The following is a 21,944-nucleotide window of genomic DNA, read 5'->3' as shown; positions in this document are numbered from 1 at the left end:
GAACTTCGCGTCCCCAGTTGGATGGTAAAGAACGATACGTGTTTGGCTGCTTTGTACATTTCTTGCCATCACAAACACACTGTAAAGATTTTGGAGGTCAATCTCAAAATGTTATGTCGAAAAACTAAAGTGCAATAAATAATACACGCTTTAGGGTCTGTTTACACGACATCATTTTCAACTGAAAACTGAAAACGTTTTGGCCGTTCATTTCAACGAAAATGCCATTTTGGGGGCCTGACAATGAACGCTTTTGAAAACGAGTTTTTGTGAGCTCATCTAAAGTGAGGACTAGTTATGCCTTGTAAAGCATTTATAAAGGAGATTTAAAGGCTGTTAATATTTCTATGTTCTCTATCGTGTTGTGTTTGTTTCCTTTTTCTGTTTAGAAGATAACTGAGTCTTTAAATCTCCTTTATAAATTATTTACAAAGCATAACTAGTCCTCACTTTAGATGAGCTCGCAAAATAGTGAACTGACCACTACTAAATGCTTTATAACTGCCTGAATCTACTACATTTACTCACACTTTCTAAGTGATCTTATTAATCACTGTAAACACCTAAATAACTGATTTGTAAATAATGCTATACTTCATTTAGAAATGATAAATTGATTTAATAAAGTATGAAAATGCAATTATTAAACACATTATAGATATGCTTCTAACTCAATAATACAGCGTTTAAAGGTGTATTTATAAACTGCTTACTAATGTCTGCTTTATGAATTATGATTTATCTGTTTACCAATGCTTAACTAATGATTAATAGGATGCAGTTTTTATAAAGGGTTACCATATATATTATATTATATTTCTCAAAATATAACTTCAAATTTGCATTTTTTTTTAATTAAAAAAAAAGCATGCCAAGAGGGGATCTGCAACTAAATGTTATAATTATAATGTAATTATTATTATATTAAGATATTAATAATGCGACTGATAGTATTGGCTGCCTATTAATTAAAACATCATTTCTACTCTTAAAAAAAATCAATAGACATGTCCTTATTTTTCTGTTTCCTTTGTTTCTAGGATGTTGATGTACAGAGAAAGTCAGTGTTTGAAATATTGCTCAATTTAAATGCAACCAAACATATGTCGTTCGTTACCATCCAACAGTGGACCTTTCTTTAAGATCTAATTCAAAACTTTTGAGTTGACTTGCTGCATCTGGTCATTTTTAAGAAACAAAAATTAAATCATTTTTTTCATAATATAACTTTAAAAAAATCAAAATTAACAAAATTAAAAAAATTAAACATGCCAAGATTGAATCTCAACTCTGAACGATCTCTACCTATACAACAGTGGACTCACAATAGCCTGCAATGGAACTGTGTGTGTGTGTGTGTGTGTGTGTGTGTGAACAGTTAAGTATGTCTTTATTTTGTAACTATAAGTTATATATATTTATATATAGGCCTTCATAGATACTTTCTATGCTTGGTTATGCAGTCCCTAACAATTTACTTGCCATTGTTATGTGCCATTGCACTCACACATACATGTCTATATTACTAACAGACCAATGTCGCTCTACACTGGCCAAGTGAGGACTCAATGAACGATATCTATCTATACAAGTGAGGACTTGAACAGTGTGTGTGTGTGTGTGTGTGTGTGAACAGTGAAGTGAACTGGCAGTGAAGTCTGTCTTCATTATGTATATATAGTATATTATATAGTATATTATATATTATGCCTTTTATCACTCGTTTTGAAAACGATGCCTTTACCATCTGCATGTAAACAACATAAACGTGAATTTGTGAAATTGTTACGTCATTCCAACCCGGTCACACTAAATGCGTCTCTATAGCACACATTGTGTTTATTGTGCAATTTATACGTGCATATGATAGGCATGGGTGGGTTTAGGGTAGGTTTAGTAGTGGTGTGTAATATGTAATATGTATTATATGTTTGGTTAGGATTAGTTTTGTAGGATGTGTGTGTATTACACTCAATAAAGTGCGTATTATATCCATGTAAAAAAATATATTTTCGCGTAAAAATTGCACGATAAACACAATGCGTGCCATAGAGATGCATTTTCATGAGATCAGGCAGGTCATGCACAAGTATATAACATGGTCACATGCGTACTTATCATCACGTGTTCACATGTTCATGAGTATTTGAGTTTTTTTTTTTTTTTTTTTTTTTTTGACAAAGTAAGAAAGGTTTGGGGTGTGCTTTTAGATGGGCCTTTAAAATTTGACAAACAAATATCTTCAGTAACTGGATCTAGTTTCTATCAACTTCTATTACTTCCCATTTAGACTACAGCAACTCATTGTATTGCGGTATTTCCAAGTCACAAATCGCTCGCCTTCAACTGGTCCAAAATGCTGCAGCAAGATTTATTCACAAAAGTAGTAAATATAATCACATGATGATGATGATACATTTTATTTATATTGCGCTTTTCTGCTTTACATATAGCCTCACATTCAAGCTGGGGGCAAGCTGGGGCCAGTTGTACTGTTAGAGGGGCCAGTTTAGACCTTATTGTTGTCATATCATTTTCTGCACTGCACTATAGGCATTAACAGGCAAAATACCATGATTACCAATCATTCAACAATGTATTTGCATTGCCATTATATTTTTTAAATTTGCATTACATATTCAGAATCAGTCACATTAACTGCATTCTACGATTTTTGTGTTTTTTTTGCAAAAAGATCAGCAAATTCATCTAGATTTAAGGCCTTTGCCCTCCTTGACTCAATACTTAGAACACCTAAATTGCTTAATCTGTCATCTGACATTGTGGACCTGAGATAGGTTTTCACCAGCTTTAGTGCATACAATATAATATACAATTAAATTATGCTTATTTTAAATGTATTGTGCAGGCTAGGTATAAAAAATATAGGAAAAACCATGATAATATGAAACGCTTCAAAACAGAGCGCACAAAGCGCGTATGCGCATCGCGGGTGCAGAATGATGTGCTCAAAGCAACATGGAGTCACAGTGTTCAGCGCTGCACAAGTGCGCATTTAAAAGTTCACGGCACAAAGCGAAGAAATTTCGAGTGCACAAATCCTGGTGTAGCCTATATCTGTCCAACAGTTTATTGATCATTTGTTTCTTCACATAGTGAAGTTTTAAATTCCAGTTATTGTGCGTTTGATGCCGATTCATAGTCCTTGTGGTGTGAACAGGCACACGGTAGCGAGTCGTTTTAAAACAGCAACAAACATAAAATACAAATACACAAAATAAATTTTATGCAAATCCACAGCCTTTTATCTACAGATCAAGCATTATAATGTGTATATATCATATTGGAGAGAGTTTTACCGTGCATATATATAACATAATATAAATTAACATTACAAAAGTTAATGATAGTACATTTCAAATACCTAAAAATTGACAATTAAGTGATTTTGTTCGAGTCAAAAATATTACTTAACATTAATGAACCAACGGTACACATTTTTTACTTTAGCAATCTTATGGGTTGTGGTCTCTCAGACATTGGCAGTAATAAAAATACAATAAAAACATAGTTTCCCTTTGGACTTAAATTACATATCTTTGTGGTATACGGTAGAAATATTGCACATTTCAGTCTAGCTTAGGTTTTTAAAATAAATAACACAGTCTTGGAAATAATATGTAAGCATGTGCAAATAAGCCTGTATAGTAAATCAAGTTCTGTTGGTCTTTGTGTTTAAGTGAGAAATTAATTCATTTAAATTGAAAGATCTCAATGTTTATAAGATCTTTCAATTATGTTTAACAGTTTTGAGCGTATAAAAGAGTGTATAAAAATGGGCTCTGAGTTTTGGCAGTGGTTGTGTCTAAGTGAAATATGTAGTTTGGAAGATGTAGTCACTGAATGCATTAATACAACATTGAATGACACAGACATTTGCAACACTTCTACAGTAATACCGTAGTAAAATATTTTCAGAATCTAAAAAATTAAATACTATCAAAACAATTAGATGTAGCTGAACACATACAGGTATTAATCTTTCAGTTTCATCACCATCTATAAAAAGGGGAAACTTGGGGGAAATGTGTACTGTACTGTAAACAATGACCATGTGACATAAAATGCTGTGAATTCTGAACAACAGAAAACAGCAGAAATATGTTAGAATTCTACCCGTTATTTGTGTGTTTTTTTATTTAACGTGTGTTTTTGGGGGGTAAAACCTTTTCTAGTGTTCTGGAAGAATGAGTTGATCTGAGAATGAAGTTTCAGTGCATTCTGAATGTGAAATGAACTGCTGTCAAGCTGTAAGTTGGTTTGGAGAAGATATCATGGTCTTTTAACCTGATATCATTTAAGACATCATTTAAGACTGTGGTATAAATGATTGAATGATTTAACCATAACTCATTACTATCCTTGATATTCTAAAATAGGTATTTTTCATGTGTTTGTAGACTAGGGTGTGTGATATTGAGTTTTTGCACTTCCCCCCCACACGCAATTTACATATCAATGCAGGAAGGCCTTAAAGGCCAGTGTTTTTCTTAGGTGAGAAAACTGGCCAACAACCCCCAGAGTCCTGTTACCAATATCTGTGCAACTTCTCAAATACACTAGAATAAACTAGAGAAAACGCTGGTATTTACCCTGCCAAATTTATTTTGTAAAGTTTTCTTTTGTAAAAATGTATTTAAAAAATAAATAAAACAAGAATTACACTATCTACTGTTCACTGCAGTTAATGTTACATTATCCACGTTTACAATACTGTACAAAAATATGAAACTGAGATTAACACTTGTATAGGTGTTTAGTTAAATATATATTTTTTTGTTTTTGTTTTTTTTAGATTCAGAATTTAAATATTAGGTTTTGAACATCAGTTTTGATTAGAGAATGTAAACATCTGCAAATTGGCCTGTATAGAACATAAATGTCTGTTGGTGTTTGTGTTAAGTTAGAAATAAAAAAATGTTTTGCCAAAGCAATAATAAATGATCCACAGTTTGGCTCACATAAGCTCCGTTCACACAGAGATTCCGGAAAATACACCTTGCACAATTCTGAAATCAGTATTATATATTATAATATAATATTTAAATATAAAATCTTGTTTACTTGTTTAGCACTATGTTTACAATGAAACTAAATTAATGATTATTCCAAACACAAATAAAATGTAAGTTTCCCAATTCTAAAGTCACTTTTTCAAAACTCTCTTCACACAGTGATCACACCTTCCGTCTATGTGAGCTAAACTGTGGATCACTGCTTTGAAAGATGTCATTGAATGCATTTTGTTCCATTTACATTAATTATTCTTAAACACAAACACCAACAGAACTTTATGTTCTATACAGGCTAATTTGCACGTTTACATACTCTTTTTAAAACTGTTAATAATAATAGTACTGTTAAACTGTTAAAAATTAATTTCAGTAATATCACATTGAAATAGATATTCTGATTCTAAAATATAATAATATCAAAATAATTAGATGTAAGTGTTAGTCTTTCATTTTCATCACCATCTATACAAAAGGGGAAACTTAGGAATATTTTAGTACAGTAATGTTAAAAAGTTAGTTTGTTAGTATACTTTACTTTATTGTCCTTTTTCAGGAAATTTGTCTTGGACTCAAAGCTGCATTAGTACACAACATATACATACACACACAAACCAAAAAGAGTTTAAAACTACATATATGTATAACTACATCTTGCTATTTAACATATTAATAGATACTCTAACGGTTACTCTTACTCAGTGGGACTCTATACCGTCTCCATGATGGCAGAAGCTGATACATTGGAAATAAAACATGGCTTGAATCACTCACTATTGTCTGTGCATTTTTAAAAAAATCCACGATTCGTAAATTGATTGAAGTGATGAGTACTCTCTTACACCCATAACTTACATTGCAGTTTTCACAAGACATGCAAGCTGTGATTTTAATTGGACCGAAAGATTGCCATATGAAGTTTGCATCCTATAATTTAAAAGACTACCTAAAACGGCATAATGAAATAATTGCATAATTCTCTGATTTACACCGAACAGCCTAAGTCTTCTTAAAAAAATACAATCGTTGCCGGAATTTTGAACAAAGATAATCAATGTGGGCTTTCCAAGTAAATGAACGATCAATGACCACACCTATATACTTATAGGTATCCACCTGCTCAATATTATCATAGATGATAACTGGGCTGTAATCAAAAAGGATTATGTAACATCAACTGCAGTGAATTATAAACAGTAGATAGTGTCATTCTTGTTTTATGAAAGCATTTTACAAAAGAAAACATTGTGTAATGCTCCTGTTGTTTGTGTTTTTTTGTTTTATGTGTGACAAAGTGTATCACTAAGTGTATGGGTGAAACCTTTTCTAATGTTCTGGAAGAATGAGTTGATCTGAGACATGAAGTTTCAGTGCATTTTGATTGTGAAATGAACTGCTGTCAAGCTGTAAGTTGGTTAGGAGAACTGAGTGAAGAGTTTTGAAAATGTACCTAAATATTGAGAAATGTGTCTTAGCGATTGTAAAAACCTGTAATTTAATTTAATTTGGCAGGGTAAATCCCAGCGTTTTCTCTAGTTTATTCTAGTGTATTTGAGAAGTTGCACAGATATTGGTAACACTACTCTGGGGGTTGTTGGCCAGTTTTCTCACCTAAGAAAAACACTGGCCTTTAAGGCCTTCCTGCATTGATATGTAAATTGCGTGTGGGGGGGAAGTGCAACAACTCAATATCACACACCCTAGTCTACATACACATGAAAAATACCTATTTTAGAATATCAAGGATAGTAATGAGTTATGGTTAAATCATTCAATCATTTATACCACAGTCTTAAATGATGTCTTAAATGATATCAGGTTAAAAGACCATGATATCTTCTCCAAACCAACTTACAGCTTGACAGCAGTTCATTTCACATTCAGAATGCACTGAAACTTCATTCTCAGATCAACTCATTCTTCCAGAACACTAGAAAAGGTTTTACCCCCCAAAAACACACGTTAAATAAAAAAACACACAAATAACGGGTAGAATTCTAACATATTTCTGCTGTTTTCTGTTGTTCAGAATTCACAGCATTTTATGTCACATGGTCATTGTTTACAGTACAGTACACATTTCCCCCAAGTTTCCCCTTTTTATAGATGGTGATGAAACTGAAAGATTAATACCTGTATGTGTTCAGCTACATCTAATTGTTTTGATAGTATTTAATTTTTTAGATTCTGAAAATATTTTACTACGGTATTACTGTAGAAGTGTTGCAAATGTCTGTGTCATTCAATGTTGTATTAATGCATTCAGTGACTACATCTTCCAAACTACATATTTCACTTAGACACAACCACTGCCAAAACTCAGAGCCCATTTTTATACACTCTTTTATACGCTCAAAACTGTTAAACATAATTGAAAGATCTTATAAACATTGAGATCTTTCAATTTAAATGAATTAATTTCTCACTTAAACACAAAGACCAACAGAACTTGATTTACTATACAGGCTTATTTGCACATGCTTACATATTATTTCCAAGACTGTGTTATTTATTTTAAAAACCTAAGCTAGACTGAAATGTGCAATATTTCTACCGTATACCACAAAGATATGTAATTTAAGTCCAAAGGGAAACTATGTTTTTATTGTATTTTTATTACTGCCAATGTCTGAGAGACCACAACCCATAAGATTGCTAAAGTAAAAAATGTGTACCGTTGGTTCATTAATGTTAAGTAATATTTTTGACTCGAACAAAATCACTTAATTGTCAATTTTTAGGTATTTGAAATGTACTATCATTAACTTTTGTAATGTTAATTTATATTATGTTATATATATGCACGGTAAAACTCTCTCCAATATGATATATACACATTATAATGCTTGATCTGTAGATAAAAGGCTGTGGATTTGCATAAAATTTATTTTGTGTATTTGTATTTTATGTTTGTTGCTGTTTTAAAACGACTCGCTACCGTGTGCCTGTTCACACCACAAGGACTATGAATCGGCATCAAACGCACAATAACTGGAATTTAAAACTTCACTATGTGAAGAAACAAATGATCAATAAACTGTTGGACAGATATAGGCTACACCAGGATTTGTGCACTCGAAATTTCTTCGCTTTGTGCCGTGAACTTTTAAATGCGCACTTGTGCAGCGCTGAACACTGTGACTCCATGTTGCTTTGAGCACATCATTCTGCACCCGCGATGCGCATACGCGCTTTGTGCGCTCTGTTTTGAAGCGTTTCATATTATCATGGTTTTTCCTATATTTTTTATACCTAGCCTGCACAATACATTTAAAATAAGCATAATTTAATTGTATATTATATTGTATGCACTAAAGCTGGTGAAAACCTATCTCAGGTCCACAATGTCAGATGACAGATTAAGCAATTTAGGTGTTCTAAGTATTGAGTCAAGGAGGGCAAAGGCCTTAAATCTAGATGAATTTGCTGATCTTTTTGCAAAAAAAACACAAAAATCGTAGAATGCAGTTAATGTGACTGATTCTGAATATGTAATGCAAATTTAAAAAATATAATGGCAATGCAAATACATTGTTGAATGATTGGTAATCATGGTATTTTGCCTGTTAATGCCTATAGTGCAGTGCAGAAAATGATATGACAACAATAAGGTCTAAACTGGCCCCTCTAACAGTACAACTGGCCCCAGCTTGCCCCCAGCTTGAATGTGAGGCTATATGTAAAGCAGAAAAGCGCAATATAAATAAAATGTATCATCATCATCATGTGATTATATTTACTACTTTTGTGAATAAATCTTGCTGCAGCATTTTGGACCAGTTGAAGGCGAGCGATTTGTGACTTGGAAATACCGCAATACAATGAGTTGCTGTAGTCTAAATGGGAAGTAATAGAAGTTGATAGAAACTAGATCCAGTTACTGAAGATATTTGTTTGTCAAATTTTAAAGGCCCATCTAAAAGCACACCCCAAACCTTTCTTACTTTGTCAAAAAAAAAAAAAAAAAAAAAAAAACTCAAATACTCATGAACATGTGAACACGTGATGATAAGTACGCATGTGACCATGTTATATACTTGTGCATGACCTGCCTGATCTCATGAAAATGCATCTCTATGGCACGCATTGTGTTTATCGTGCAATTTTTACGCGAAAATATATTTTTTTACATGGATATAATACGCACTTTATTGAGTGTAATACACACACATCCTACAAAACTAATCCTAACCAAACATATAATACATATTACATATTACACACCACTACTAAACCTACCCTAAACCCACCCATGCCTATCATATGCACGTATAAATTGCACAATAAACACAATGTGTGCTATAGAGACGCATTTAGTGTGACCGGGTTGGAATGACGTAACAATTTCACAAATTCACGTTTATGTTGTTTACATGCAGATGGTAAAGGCATCGTTTTCAAAACGAGTGATAAAAGGCATAATATATAATATACTATATAATATACTATATATACATAATGAAGACAGACTTCACTGCCAGTTCACTTCACTGTTCACACACACACACACACACACACACTGTTCAAGTCCTCACTTGTATAGATAGATATCGTTCATTGAGTCCTCACTTGGCCAGTGTAGAGCGACATTGGTCTGTTAGTAATATAGACATGTATGTGTGAGTGCAATGGCACATAACAATGGCAAGTAAATTGTTAGGGACTGCATAACCAAGCATAGAAAGTATCTATGAAGGCCTATATATAAATATATATAACTTATAGTTACAAAATAAAGACATACTTAACTGTTCACACACACACACACACACACACACACACACACAGTTCCATTGCAGGCTATTGTGAGTCCACTGTTGTATAGGTAGAGATCGTTCAGAGTTGAGATTCAATCTTGGCATGTTTAATTTTTTTAATTTTGTTAATTTTGATTTTTTTAAAGTTATATTATGAAAAAAATGATTTAATTTTTGTTTCTTAAAAATGACCAGATGCAGCAAGTCAACTCAAAAGTTTTGAATTAGATCTTAAAGAAAGGTCCACTGTTGGATGGTAACGAACGACATATGTTTGGTTGCATTTAAATTGAGCAATATTTCAAACACTGACTTTCTCTGTACATCAACATCCTAGAAACAAAGGAAACAGAAAAATAAGGACATGTCTATTGATTTTTTTTTTTGTTTTTTTTTTTGTAGAAATGATGTTTTAATTAATAGGCAGCCAATACTATCTGTCGCATTATTAATACCTTTATAATATAATAATAATTACATTATAATTATAACATTGAGTTGTAGATCCCCTCTTGGCATGTTTATTTTATTTTATTTTTTATTAAAAAAATGCATATTTGAAGTTATATTCTGAAAAATATTATATAATATATATATGGTAACCCTTTATAATAACTGCATTTAATGAATCATTAGTTAAGCATTAGTAAACAGTTAAATCATAATTCATAAAGCAGACATTAATAAGCCGTTTATAAATACAGCTTTAAATGCTGTATTATTGATTTATAAGGATATCTATAATGTGTTTAATAATTGTATTTTCATACTTTATTAATTATCAATTTATCATTTCTAAATGAAGTATAGCATTATTTACAAAGCAGTTATTTAGGAGTTGTCAGTGATTAATAAGATCACTTAGAAAGTGTGAGTAAATGTAGTAGATTCAGGGAGTTATAAAGCATTTAGTAGTGGTCAGTTCACTATTTTGTGAGCAAAAGTGAGGACTAGTTATTCCTAGTAAAGCATTTATAAAGGAGATTTAAAGACTCAGTTATCTTCTAAACAGAAAAAGGAAACAAACACAACACAACACAGTGATAGAGAACATAGAAATATTAACAGCCTTTAAATCTCCTACATAACTAGCATAACTAGTCCTCACTTTAGATGAGCTCACAAAAAATTGTGAACTGACCTCTACTAAATGCTTTATAACTACCTGAACTACAGTAAAAATGTATATTAATAAAGCATTTATTAACACACTAAGTAACTATTACTATATGTCTGAATAATAAGTGTATGATGTATGAATGTACATTGAATTAGTTTAATCATTTACTCACACTTTCTAAGGGATCTTATGAACCACTGACAACTCCTAAATAACTGCTTTGTAAATGATGCTATACTTCATTTAGAAATGATAAATTGATCATTAATAAAGTATGAAAATACAATTATTAAACACATTATAGATATGCTTTTAAAACAGGAATAAAGCATTTATAACTGCATTTATATACTGCTTATTAGTGTATATTAATGCTTTATAAATGAATTAACTCTTTACTAATGCTTAACTAATGATTAATAGCGTGCAGTTATTATAAAGTGTTACTGAAGCAGTTAAACAGCAGCTCTACAGTCTTGGAGCCTCTCAAGGACAGCAGCCATTCAGACAATAGAGAAGTGTGAACGACGTGTGTTAATGGGCCACTGCAGTTCCTGCTCCAGCCTACAGGAGCGCTGCTGAGTATGGACTTAAACACACACACACATGTAAGTCCCCACTTGGTCAAAAATGTACAAAATTAACCAGAGCGTGTTTTGGCTGATTTTAACATGTTTTAAAGCATGACCAACAGGGGACTTGAAAAATGTCCCCACTTGGCTCGACGGTCCCCTGTTAGTGAGTGTGTAACGACACCAAGGTCCCCAGTTAGATAGATAGACGAGTACACACACACACACACACACACACACACACACACTATCACTCACTCACACACACACACACACACACACACACACACACACACACACACACACACACACACACACACACACACACACACACACACACACACACACACACACACACACACACTCACTCACTCACTCACTCACTCACTCACTCACTCACTCACTCACTCACACACACACACACTCACACACACTCACTCACTCACTCACAAACACACACACTCACACACACTCACTCACTCACTCACAAACACACACACTCACACACACTCACTCACTCACTCACTCACTCACAAACACACACACTCACTCACTAACACACACATATATTTTTATTTATGAGTTTTTAAATATACAGTAAAAACAAAATGTATTCAGACACCTTCAACATTTATGAACATGAGTTATCAGATCAGTTGATATTTGACTGGTTTTGTCCGTCCTTCTGTTAGACTCTCACTGATGAATTATGATGAATATCTGTCAGCTGTTACATTTAACTACACAATTACATAATACCAGTTTAGCTCAACCAATCACCAAGCAATGCTTCATTTTGTTCAGTCTGTGTGTAAAAAGAGCATTAGCAATTAAAGAAAAAACACTTCAGCAAAACATGATCAGCTCAAAGTGCTCCCAAATTTGTATAAATGTTACTGGTAGTCGCTGTATGAAGAGTTTTGGGTATAATATGTCACAGTTTACTTTATTTTGCTCTCCTCACTTACAGAAATGAACTATAGTGTCCTGCACTAGCTGGTAAAAAATATCAAAAATTATATCTGGTGTCTGAATAATTTTTGTTTTGACTGTACAACTTTGTTTGCCACATTCAGGGGACGGATCTTCTGCCATGGAGCCTGACGAACACGGAGAAAGCGAAGAGGAGGGCGATGATAATGATGATAATGATGATAATGATAACGAGACGCAGCAGGAGGGAATCATGGGAATGGATGGAGAGGAGAAACAGACGAGAGAAGAGGAGGAGGAAGAGAGGAATAATGAGACGAGACTGGATCACATGCAGGAAGAAGAGCGAGCCGTCAGACTGCTCTCTGAACCCATGTGCTTCCAGACGGTGGACTGATGAAGATCTAGATGATGAAGAGTCAAAGATGTATTTCCCAGAATTCACACACGTCATGTTGTTTACGAATGGAGTGGTTCCGGGATGATGTTAATTTGTAGGCCAACCTGGAAGTTCGCATCGGAATCGGCATTTTTCATTGGCTTTTGGATTATCGGATTATTTTTTGGATTATTATATTATAAATATATTAAAAAAAGCTCTGCGATCAACAAAAGTGAATTATACTTACAAGATAATTTTCACAAATGAACAACTTTTATGATTTTTTATGAATTAATTTTTTATAAATGGTTAAAATATTAATGTCTGGGATGCTGTGAGCACGCAGACTGTAGTGTAAGTTATTTAATTCTTATGTTAAATGTGTAATATGGATAAATGGTGTTCATAAACGGCTGCTGAGATGGTATTCTCAATGTAACGAGTCCATCACGACTTCACAAGCAAGAGTATAAATGATGTTTTCTATCATTGTCAAGGGAACAAAAACCCTGTTGCTGATCTTTAATATTTGATATGTTTTATATTAAAACATTATTGTTAGCTAATTTATTTTTTCTCGCATTTGTTGAGATGAACGAAATAAAATAAAATACTGAGCTGAATTTCTGCATGTTTGCAGTATGGTTATCATGTCTTGTTTTATTGCTTGTCCATAAATCATGTAATTTATGAGATATTGACCAAAAACTTGCTGTTGTTATTGTTAACTAAAACTATTACAAATATTTTTGGGTAATTAGATAAAGCTGAAAAAAAAAAGAAATATAAATATTACATGAAAAACCTCAACTTAAGCACATTTTATTACAGTTTTATAAAAAAGCACTTTCAACAAAAATTTAAACTGAAAATATAAAAATAAAAGTTCATTCTAAATAATTAAATAATACTAAACTGAGACAAAGACAACCAAAACTTCAATTTAAGCTTCAATTATTTTTCCCCCAGTTACTAATAAATTACAGTATCTAATTTTCGTTTTCGAAGTTCATGAATGTACTAAATTTACTAAAACTAAAGTAAAAATGTATGAAATGTAAAAGGATAGCTCTCTGTACGGTTATAGCGGCTTTCATTGGCTGTCAGTGGATTGTTTTGTGAGGTTTCATGCCATAAGCGTTGTGTTATTAATATGCTGTAACAAGTTAAAAGATTTTCAACTTTTAAAGGGGTCATGACATGGATTTTTTTAAATTATTTTAATATGTTCCTTGAGGTTCACTAATAAAGTTAATAAAGTTTTGCACACACAAAAAAACAAACAAATATATATGCAGAAAACGATTAATTCCTACATTCTGAAATGAGTTATTAAGACGCGGCTCCTTTAAGGCTTGCCAGTAACGTTAAACGGCCACTGTTATGAATGAATGGATAACATCAATTTATAAGAAACATATCAAAACTCAAGTGTTTTGAAAACATTATCCATATGAAATCATTCATATACAACCATCATTTACAGACAAAGGCAAAGCATTATAAAATCATTTACTTCCGGTTTATCTTTGCGAACTCTCCGTTACACTGTGCCTCGATTTTTTTTTTTTAAATGCTCCGAACAAACATATAATCCTCTGGCGATTAAAAATACAGCATCCAATCGTTTCTGACGTTGGGATCCTTCTGAAGTCTGTCTAATGAGCTGTTAATGAATGCGTCAAAGCGATCGTTTTTCTGTCGTCAACCGTTAAAAAATACTTAATATTAGTGGGCGGGGCCTATGGTGCAACGCTGTATTCCTATTGGTCAATATCTTGCTGGAGACAGTCATATGCAAATGTATGATGTCACAGATTCTGCTATATAAAAAAAGCTAGTTTTTGGAGCTTGATAAAATAAATGCGTTGTTTATAACGAGGATGATGTTTTACGCTCTGAAACTTGCAGGATGTTTTAATAGTACAAAGACCTTTTATATTTCAAAAGATCAAATTTAAATTTGATTTCTCATGTCATGACCCCTTGAAAGTCACATCTCAGGTTCACATCTTAGAGTTTAGGTCTAAAAAACAAACACCAACAACAAGACATTTCCCATAGAATTATTTATTCAGCTGCTGAACATCTTTTCACATATGACTATACATACAAATCAACTCTAGTAAATAAACTCTGAAACAACCCTGAAAGCAGTCGCTTCTACTTTAATACTAAAATCATTTGAATTATCAGAACAGAGAGGAGAGTATTCACACATGTACAGGATTCAGTTCATATACAGAGTCAAAGTTGTTTGGTTTACATGGATCAGTCGGAAATAAAAGTCAAAATGAAAGCCTTGTCACTTAATATTAATAAACCATTGTCCTGGGGATTTCACTAGTTAAATACTCATTCAAACAGGGTAATTTGGATAAAAATAGCTATTGAAATAAATATTTGATGTCGATTTATTTTCTTTAATTCAAAAAGACAGTCATCCATACGAGCCTTGATATTATTACCCATAATGCAATGCACTGAACCACAGCTGCACGCTATAAGAGGGGCTTTTGTGCTCCAGTGGTTTAGACTAGTATCACTTCTGAACAGCCAAAGAGCTTCCAGAATACTTAAAAAGACGCGTTAAAAAGCAGTCGCCCTATAGAACTAGAGCGCTCGATACTCGCTGTCAATCAGACACGTGTACCTCTAATAAATACTGCCCTCTCCCAGTTTTAGTCCCAAAATTAACTCACATTATCGCTTCAGGGATTCGAGGCGTGAGCCACGTCTGTTGCGCGTCAAAAAATGACACAATTTCAGCTCATTTCAGAGTATTTTCATTTCATAATTCAGTAATGTGAATCTGTGCTAAAGAACAAGAGCGTGAAATTAAACACACCAGAGACCAAGAACAAGAACTCCAGGCTCTAATTCCAAAACAGGAACTTTTAGTACATCTTATCATTTTAGAAATGTCAAGGCCATATTTCACCACAAAATCAAGATACACATGTAAAAAAAAAAAATATATATATATGTGTGTATGGTGTGTGAGAAATAAAACATCTATTAATACAAACACACAAATACATACATACACATATACACACGGTGCAAAAGTCTTAGGCACGTTAGTATTTTCACCCCCAAAAGATGGTTAAGCCAGTTATTTATATCTTTTGTTGTTTCTGTATTAATAGATGTTTTAAAGCGAGAGAGAGAGAGAGAGAGAGAGAGAGAGAGAGAGAGAGAGAGAGAGAGATCATTGACAATGATAGGATCATTAATATTTTTGGCATTGCCCCATTATTTTAATTTTTCATAGCAGTCAGACATTTAACACACAACATTTCTGTATAAAAACATTCTGTTGTTATTGAATTATTTAAAATATGTATTAATTTGGTTAAATATTTATTTTCTTTTTTTTTTTTTAGATCAGCACAAGATCGGCACTTTACCGTAACAGGAACACATGGAAAATATTTGATTCCATATTACAATGAGATTTTGTCATGAATTTGTTTTAAATAAAAAATAAAAAAAACTATTTTGATTTTGGGATGAAAACGGGCATTTCTTGACAGTTTGAAATGAATGAATGTTTTGGTCAGTCGTGGGACGAGCGATCAGGATGTGGAGCGGCGCTCGTGTGCTTCCAGAGAGCTACGCATCATCAACCCAGCTGTTCTTGGATGACAGTGAGGAAAAAAGGCACGAGGAGGAGACCCGTCGAAGGGTTGCAAACATAAAAACACACATTCACAGAGCTCTCGTGAATCACTACGTCTTTCTCCTGGAGTCGTGGAGAAAAGTCTTGCTGGATTCATCACATGTAGAAACATCAAAGTCACGTATCTTACACGCTTGCATAAAGCCCTCTTCGTCTCGTGGGGAATAGAAAAATGAATACCAAGTGACAGGTGAGTGCAGAAACCCCCATATTCCCATAATGCACCGGTGTGCCGGATCATCGAGTCATGGTCTGTCCTCTCAGTTAAACTAGTGTGTGTGTGTGTGTGTGTGTGTGTGTGTGTGTGTGTGTGTGTGTGTGTGTGAGCGTCTCACTCCTGTCCGAACCCTTCCGTCTCCTCGATGGCAAACATCAGCTTCTCCTTCAGCTGCTCGTAGCTTCGGTACGGCGGAAGATCCAGACGATTGAAACTGGAGCAAAAGAAAAGCAGGAAGGTTTATTTACAGCTGCGATATAACAGGTTATTGATTTTAAGATTATCATATGCAGTTTATAAGTATGAATACATATCACACAAGTATATGAAGTGCTAGGAGTGTCACTAAAAAACAATGAGGAATAAGCTATCAATTTATGAATTAAAAAAAATATAGTAAAAAAAAAAATGCTTTAAGATTTACAACTAATTACACTTCATAATTTAGATAACTATTGAATAATTAAATTAATAAAAAAGTAAATGATAACTAGTAACACTTTACAATTAAGTTGTCAAGTTGTCATCTAACCATTTTTTTTTATATATATATTATTAAAATGAAAAGTTGTATCTGTGATTATTTTAATATATTAATATAATTGATATTATTTAATGGACCTGCGCTAACATGAACTAACAGTAAACAGATGAACTTTTATTAAATAACGTTAATAAAGTTAATATTAATTCATACATTAACTAAAGTTAACTAATGGAAACGTAAAGTGTAAAGTGTTACCATATACATCATAAAAAAGTACTATTATAAATATATAATTATAAAAATATATAAATAATTATAAAAATATATAAATTATTATTATTCTAATAATATTTTTATAACAATAACAACCACAATAATAATAATAATAATTGTTATTTTATCATATTAATTATTGTTGATATAAATGATTAATGCTATTTTATTAATATTAATTGCTGATTAATAATAATAATAATAATAATAATTATTATTATTATTAAAAATGTTTTTGCCTACTGATTAATCCATTTTCCAAATCATTAAAAAAAAACTTTAAAAAAAGCCTCGTCTGACACAAGATGGCACACTGTACTTACACAGCTTAAGAAATAAACACCACAACTACTGAATAACAGATCACATCAAGAGAAATGTGATGAGTATGGTGTGTGTATGAAGAGAGTTTATGTACCATGTGTGGCTTCGGGGAAGCCAGTTCTCCTTCCCGACCTTCTCGATGCAGAACTTCTGCGCTCCGTTACTCCCTGTGAACAAACAGATCAAGAACATCACTCTCTCCAAGCTCAAACTAATCTCCATGCTTCAGAGTAACAGGACCCAAGGCAGTTTTCTCGGATCGATCGCAAAATCACATTCCTAATACATGCTTTTCACCATCATCATTCATCAAAAGTTTCTTCTCTGCTGACGTAAGCAAGGCTATGTGTGCAGGACAAAATAATATTAAACCAATTATAATCATAACAGCCTAACATGTATGATCCAATCAAATCTTCCCATCCTACATTATTTCCCAGTGATTATTCTGTAAAAGGAAAGACAATACAGGCAAAACCACTGTTTTTTTTATTTAATGCACTGGTCAGTTTTGAGATTTTTGTGTGGCAAATTTTCTTATGTTTTATTTCAGAGGAGTGGAAAGAAAACATCCAAAATATTTAAGTTTTTATTTTATAGCACTTTATCTATTTGCGTCAGTCGATTTCAATTACAATACATATCTTTTAAAGGGTTAAAAGTGTTTTCCTCCACTTCAGCAGCACTTATACACTAAACAGATTTATTCCTGTCTATATTCTGAAGGATTTTACTGACGGGTTGGTTCATATATCATTCACACTGGTTTTATACAACATTTTATTCCTAAAAACATGGTGAAAATGTATTTTTGACAGTATTTTCTGATTTATGGAGTGATAAAAAGAGATATCAAAAATCCCCTCATTAAATATCTTTGAACACGCCGACTTTTTGGGACTTTAGCTTATTCACTGACAGAGTTAGATAAGTCCATACATACCCTTCTCATCTCCGTGCGTGCCGTAACTCTTGTCTGACGCACCCACCGCTAGCCTAGCTTAGCACAAACACTGGAGGTAAACAGCTCCAGCTAGCATACTGCTCCCAATACGTGACAAAATAACGCCACCATTTTCCTATTTCCATGTTGTGATTTGTATAGTCACAGCGTGTACAAATAACAAGGTCACATGATACACAGCCATCTTTCTAAGCGTATACATACTGGTTACTATATTCTCAGAAGGCGAAGCACTGCTACTTGGGCGGAGTGATTTGCTCGCTACTAGCGACTAGCTAGTCATGTTGGTTTTGTTGATGGAAGTAACAACGGTGCTTTTCACCGCTAAAGTCCCAAAAAGTCGGCGTGTTCCTTTAACTCCAATATGTCAACAAAATGAAACAAGAATTTTGAACATGTCTTTATCCAGCGTTCATATTTATGTTCTGAAAATGTATGCAAATTAGTGCATATTTGTATTATTTGCATATTTAAACATAACATTTCAGAAAACTTGTAATATATAACAACTGTATTTATGTACTATAATTAATTACTGGGGGAAATAGAGTTATGTCTATTAATTATTATATTTTTTTTTACCTTATTCACCTGTAGTGTTTTGCTTTAACTCATATTATGTAAGTTAAATGCATAGCGCATGCTATTTCATGTTGTTATGTGAATAAAACATCACTGTTTTCTCCAGAGCAGATGTATATATGTATACATATAACTTCCTTAATCTGGACTATGACACTATTTTCTTCTAGAAACAAACTTTGTTGCATTATTTTTCTGCTATCTATCACTCTAAAGCTGCTTTGAAACAATCTGGATTGTAAAAAGTGCTATATAAAAAAAACAGATGTGCATCTGAAATAACTCACCCATCAGGTCTGCAAATCCTCCGACGGGCAGACGACAGGTACCGGTGACGAACTGCAACAGTCTCATGCGCTTCTCATTGTCCATCTCTTTAATAAACTACAGAGAAAGATGGAGTGTCTCAAAACTTGGTGCAATCTAAAAGATTACTCCTTTAAAACACTTGACGGAGATGTTTGTGTGTCAGTACCTGCCAGAACCACAGGATCTGTTTACTGGAGGTGGTGTAGTGTCTGTAAATCGTGTTTCTCTGCCAGTCATTCAGATCGATTTCCTGCATTCCACACAACATCACCTACGACACAAACAACACTGTTAATACTGAACGCATGCAACAGAACACTATTTGCACACTTTAATATATTCCAATGTCACTTTGTTATCTAATTTAATGACATTCATAATATGCTTAAAGAGGACGCTATTATGCTTTTTCACATCTTTCTTTAGTGTGTAATGTTGCAGTTTGAGCATGAAAAAGATCAGAGTTATTCTCTATATCAGTGTCAGTGTTTCTGAACTCCCTGAAACAAGTTTTCTTCCCGGGAACAAACACGTCACAATATTCCTCATTTAAATAATTAATACGCAGAATAAAGGGGCGGGGCCTGGTTGAGTTAGTTAGTAGTGTGTTGTAACTGACGGCTATGGTAAGGGGGCGGGACATTTCCCAAACACACTCAAAGCGCTTGACCAATCAAAACACACTGATCCAGCCGACCAATCAGAGCACAGTGTGCTTTTCAGAAGGAGGGGCTTCATAGAGACAGGAAGTAAGCAGAGCGTTACTGAAAGACTGGGAAGAGAGGAGTTGCAACAATGGAGAATATGAGGAAAATAATGTGTTTTTTGAACATTCAGGCATGAAAGCCTGTTCTAGTAGAGAAAAGCAAAATCAAGACTTTGAAAAAGGGCACGATAGGTCTTCTTTAAGCTTTATTTGTTTAGGCTTGTGGGATTTATGGGATTTTAAATCAGTGTCTCTCACCTCCAACTCTTTGGCATCGAAATACTGCAGGTACTGCTGCGGAAGAACCTCATTAAATCCTTCAAAGAATGCTTGAGTTTGTTCCTCGACACCGCGAGACAGCCGCCACTCCGCCACCAGCCTGGACAGAACGAACAACTGGACATTAACTACCAACAAACACTGAACAGCAGCTTCGGTCCAATCCCAATCCCAGTCTACACAGACATCTACCTTCAAAGACACCATCTTACAAATACAGAACCTGGTTTTGAAATGTACTTTATGGGCAAATAATATATAAATATAAATATATAGACACACTTTCCTGGGCAAAAAATAAATAAAAACGGGACAAACCAAAAAAAGCAAAATATTTAGTAGATTTTTAATGGTCACTCTAACCATTTTAATCACAAATCACTGGTCAGGAAATTAGCAAGAATTGCATAAATACCGTAGATAAAGATAAAGCATGGCATAGCCTTCACTAACTTGCAGACAGTATTTTACAGAAGAGTCAGTGTTGTTCCACTCAATGTTAATGGCTTCAAACAGTTCTTGAGTAGTTGAAAAATGTCTCCCAGTTCATCTGAGTTTAATGTGAGATTCTCTATATGGTTCAAATCTGGACTCTGACCAGCCACAATATGAGCCTGATGGAACTTATTAAACCGCTACATGTGAAACTACATACCTACATTTTATAAAAATCACCTGTCAGGTTCTCAAATCTATGCTTATGGGAGTCAATTATGTATTATGTATTCTGTATGCAATCGTTTCTGACAGACAGTGTGTTGAAGCTGCCATTTTCAACATGCTGCTCTCGTGAACACTACTGTGAACTGTGCACATTATTTTTTGACAGACTTCGATGTGGATTTGAAAACAGTGGATCGTGAGGTAATAATTATTTATTACTGAGCCGGCAAGTATTCAGCGAAGTGAGTGATGCTCATGAGTGAGTTATGTCCATGTTTTTAGCTCGAAGTTTTTGCCGGATGTGATGACATGCACGAGGGGTGAACTAGGTTTCATTTCTGGGTAATTATAAAACGTGCCGAGACGTTCGAAATGCTTTTTGAGTAGTTCATAAAGTTTATTGAATGGCTTAAAGGAGACATATCATGCTTTTAAATTGTTCCTTTTTACATATAAATCATACATTTGTAGTCTATATAAAGCGGAACTGCAATGCTTGGGTCTGAATTCCTCATTATTATAGCTCCACAGGCCCCTTTTCTACCCCTTTTCTAATGTGCTTCTGAAAGCAACTCGTTTTGGTGCGGTCTCTTTAAATAATATTGAGACACTTCATACCCCGCCCCCTCTCCAGGTTGTAGCGGTGACACTCGGTTCAACT

The 21,944-nt window shown here is 33.7% G+C and overlaps 2 protein-coding genes across 4 annotated transcripts in view; one reads left to right on the top strand and one right to left on the bottom strand.

The window, feature by feature from the left end:
• Positions 1 to 13,445, top strand: part of znf341 (zinc finger protein 341) — a 41,300-nt gene extending 27,855 nt beyond the window's left edge. For both annotated transcript variants that reach the window (XM_082145561.1, XM_082145560.1), the window contains exon 16: positions 12,559 to 13,445. In XM_082145561.1, the coding sequence (XP_082001687.1) occupies positions 12,559 to 12,812 (254 nt within the window). In that variant the 3' untranslated portion in view covers positions 12,813 to 13,445. The remainder of the gene's footprint in view (positions 1 to 12,558) is intronic.
• A 1,406-nt stretch (positions 13,446 to 14,851) lies between these two features.
• itchb (itchy E3 ubiquitin protein ligase b) overlaps positions 14,852 to 21,944 on the bottom strand; it is a 32,782-nt gene continuing 25,689 nt past the window's right edge. For both annotated transcript variants that reach the window (XM_082145556.1, XM_082145557.1), the window contains exons 20-24: positions 20,600 to 20,720; positions 19,802 to 19,906; positions 19,614 to 19,710; positions 17,875 to 17,947; positions 14,852 to 16,910 (exon numbers count right to left, since the gene is read on the bottom strand). In XM_082145556.1, coding sequence (XP_082001682.1) covers positions 16,811 to 16,910; positions 17,875 to 17,947; positions 19,614 to 19,710; positions 19,802 to 19,906; positions 20,600 to 20,720 — 496 coding nt within the window. In that variant the 3' untranslated portion in view covers positions 14,852 to 16,810. The remainder of the gene's footprint in view (positions 16,911 to 17,874; positions 17,948 to 19,613; positions 19,711 to 19,801; positions 19,907 to 20,599; positions 20,721 to 21,944) is intronic.

Source organism: Leuciscus leuciscus, assembly GCF_965113295.1.
Source record: "Leuciscus leuciscus genome assembly, chromosome: 18".
In the NCBI taxonomy this organism is placed as follows: domain Eukaryota; kingdom Metazoa; phylum Chordata; class Actinopteri; order Cypriniformes; family Leuciscidae; genus Leuciscus; species Leuciscus leuciscus.
This window is presented reverse-complemented; position numbering and strand designations above follow the sequence as displayed.